A 2,578-nucleotide genomic window follows, 5' to 3' on the forward strand; every position below is an offset into this window, starting at 1 on the left:
TCCCGCTACTTTCATGGATCTCTTAAATAGAGTCTTCCAACCTTATATCAATTAGTTTGTGGTAGTCTTCATCAATGACATTCTAATCTACTCCAAGTAGCATGAGGAGCACTTAAGGTTAGTCCTCCAAATCTTGCGCGAGAAAAAGTTGTATGCAAAATTTAGTAAGTGTGAGTTTTGGCTTTGAGAAGTGATGTTTTTGGAATATGTGGTATCCATTGAGGGTATCAATGTTAACACTAAAAAGATCGAGGCTATTCAGGATTTAAAGTAGCCTAAGAATGTTAGTGAGATTCAGAGTTTTCTCAGACTTGCTGGGTAATATCAGAGGTTTGTTGAAGGATTTTCTTTGATTACTGCACTGATGACGAAGTTATTGGGAAAGAGTGCACTGTTTAAATAGACTGAGGAGCAACAGGCTAGTTTTGAGAAGCTCAATGCAGTGTTAACTCAAGCCCCTGTATTAATCCAACCCGAGTCTAGTAAGGATTATGTGATGTAGAGTGATGCTTCTCATGCGGGTCTTGGTTGTGTACTGATGCAAGGCAAGAAAGTTGTGGCTTATGCTTCGAGGCAGTTCAAACTGCATGAGTGTAACTCTCTTACGCATGACCTTGAATTGGCAGCAATGGTTTTTGCTCTTAAGATTTGGAGGCACTACCTTTATGGGGAGAAATGTATCATCTACGTAGATCATAAGCGTCTTAAGTATCTTCTTACCCAGAAGGAGTTGAACTTGAGACAGAGGCATTGGATAGAGCTACTAAAGGACTACGACTACACTATTGAATACCATCCAGGTAAAGCTAATGTTGTGGACAATGCTTTGAGTAGAAAAGCGATGGGTGAGTTATGTGCAATGTTTGCTAGGCTGAGTTTATTTGAGGATGGAGGCTTACTGGTAGAATTGCAAGTGTGAGCTACTCTATTGGAAGAGATTAAGCTAAAACAACCATTGGATACGACTTTAGCACCTCATGTGAAACTTATCGAGGAGGGTAAGACTTTAGATTTTGCTTTTAATTTTGAGGGAGTTTTGTGCTATCGAGAGAGATATTGTGTACCTTCAGATTCGGAGTTGAGGCAGTCCATTCTGAGTAAAGCTCATTCTTAGGAAGTAAGATGTATTGGGATCTTTGTGAGCAGTATTGGTGGCCTGGACTTAAACATGATGTGACTGACTTTGTGGAAGGATGCTTGACAGGCCAACAAGTCAAAGCTGAGCATTAATTTCCTACTGGTTTGCTCCAACCTATTCATATTCCTCAGTGCAAATGAGATCGTGTTACCATGGCTTCGTTAGCGGGCTACCTTTAACGCCTTCGAAGAAAGACTCTATTTGGGTGATTGTTGATCGGTTGACTAAGTTTGCTCATTTTCTGCCAATGTGTATCGACTATTCATTACAGAGGTTGGCGAGGCTATATATCTCCAAGATAGTGAGACTTCACGGGGTACTAGTTTCCATCATCTCTGATCAGGATCCTAGATTCACATCTCATTTTTGGAAGAAGCTACATAGAGATCATGGTACAACGTTGAACTTTAGTAAAGCTTTTCATCTACAATCTGATGGGCAGTCTGAAAGGGTTATCCAAAATTTCAAAGATATGTTGAGAGGCTATGTGATTGATTTTCGAGGTAGTTAGGAGGAACATCTTCCACTTACTGCGTTTGCATATAATAATAGATTCTCGTCAAGCATCCAGATGGCTCCTTATAATGCTCTCTATAGACACAAGTGTAGGACACCTTTTTGCTGGATTGAGTTGGGGGAGAAGAATGTGTTAGGACCGGATCTAGTGCAGGAGACTGAGAATATTGTGAAGATTATTTGGGATCATTTTAAAGCGACATCTGACAAGCAAAAGTCTTATTCTGACTTGAAGAGGAAGGATATATAGTTTATTGTTGGTGAACGGGTCTTCCTTAAGGTTTTTCCTTGGAATAAAGTGTTGAGAGTTGGCTGCCAAGGGAAACTAAGTTTGAGGTTCACCAGACCCTATCACATCATGAAGAGAGTGGGACCAGTGGCATATCAGCTTGAGTTACCTCCAGAGTTGGATCATATCCACGATGTTTTTATTTGTCCATGTTGAGGTGATACCAATTTGACCTTACTCATATAGTTTCAATTAAGGAGATTAAGGTTCAATCGGATTTGTCATTTGATGAAGAACCGATACAGATCCTTGATCGTGACTTCAAAGTTTTGCGAAGGAAGAAGATTCCACTTGTGAAAGTTTTGTGGAGGAATCACGGCTCTAATCTAATGAGGCCACTTGAGAGTCAAAATATTTATTACTTCAACAATATCCTTACCTTTTTCCATGAGGTAAATTTTGAGGATGAAATTTTTATAAGGAGGGTAGAGTTGGGGGAGAAGAAAGTATTAGGACCGGATCAACTGCAGAAGACTGAGAATACAGTGAAAATTTTTTGGGATCATTTAAAAGTGACATCTGACAGGAAAAAGTCTTATTTTGACTTGAAGAGGAAGGATATAGAGTTCAATGTTGGTGAATGCGTCTTCCTTAATGTTTCACGTTGGGAGAAATTGTTAAGATTTGGCCGCTAG

General features: G+C 39.7%; 1 protein-coding gene across 1 annotated transcript; it reads left to right on the forward strand.

Moving 5' to 3' along the window:
• Positions 1–1,274: 1,274 nt before the first annotated feature.
• Positions 1,275–2,578, forward strand: LOC105781443 (uncharacterized). Its single transcript, XM_012605987.1, has 2 exons — positions 1,275–1,641; positions 2,130–2,578. Exons 1-2 carry the CDS (start codon positions 1,275–1,277, stop codon positions 2,576–2,578), a joined length of 816 nt encoding a protein of 271 aa, XP_012461441.1.

The sequence above is a fragment of the Gossypium raimondii genome, chromosome 2, assembly GCF_025698545.1.
Source record: "Gossypium raimondii isolate GPD5lz chromosome 2, ASM2569854v1, whole genome shotgun sequence".
Classification (NCBI taxonomy): Eukaryota; Viridiplantae; Streptophyta; class Magnoliopsida; order Malvales; family Malvaceae; genus Gossypium; species Gossypium raimondii.

Bases quoted from the DNA above. Each gene is read 5' to 3' on its own strand.
- LOC105781443 (XM_012605987.1), top strand. From the start codon at position 1,275: ATGAGATCGTGTTACCATGGCTTCGTTAGCGGGCTACCTTTAACGCCT. The intron at 1,642-2,129 runs GTAGTTAGGAGG...TTACTCATATAG, and splicing joins CTATGTGATTGATTTTCGAG to TTTCAATTAAGGAGATTAAG.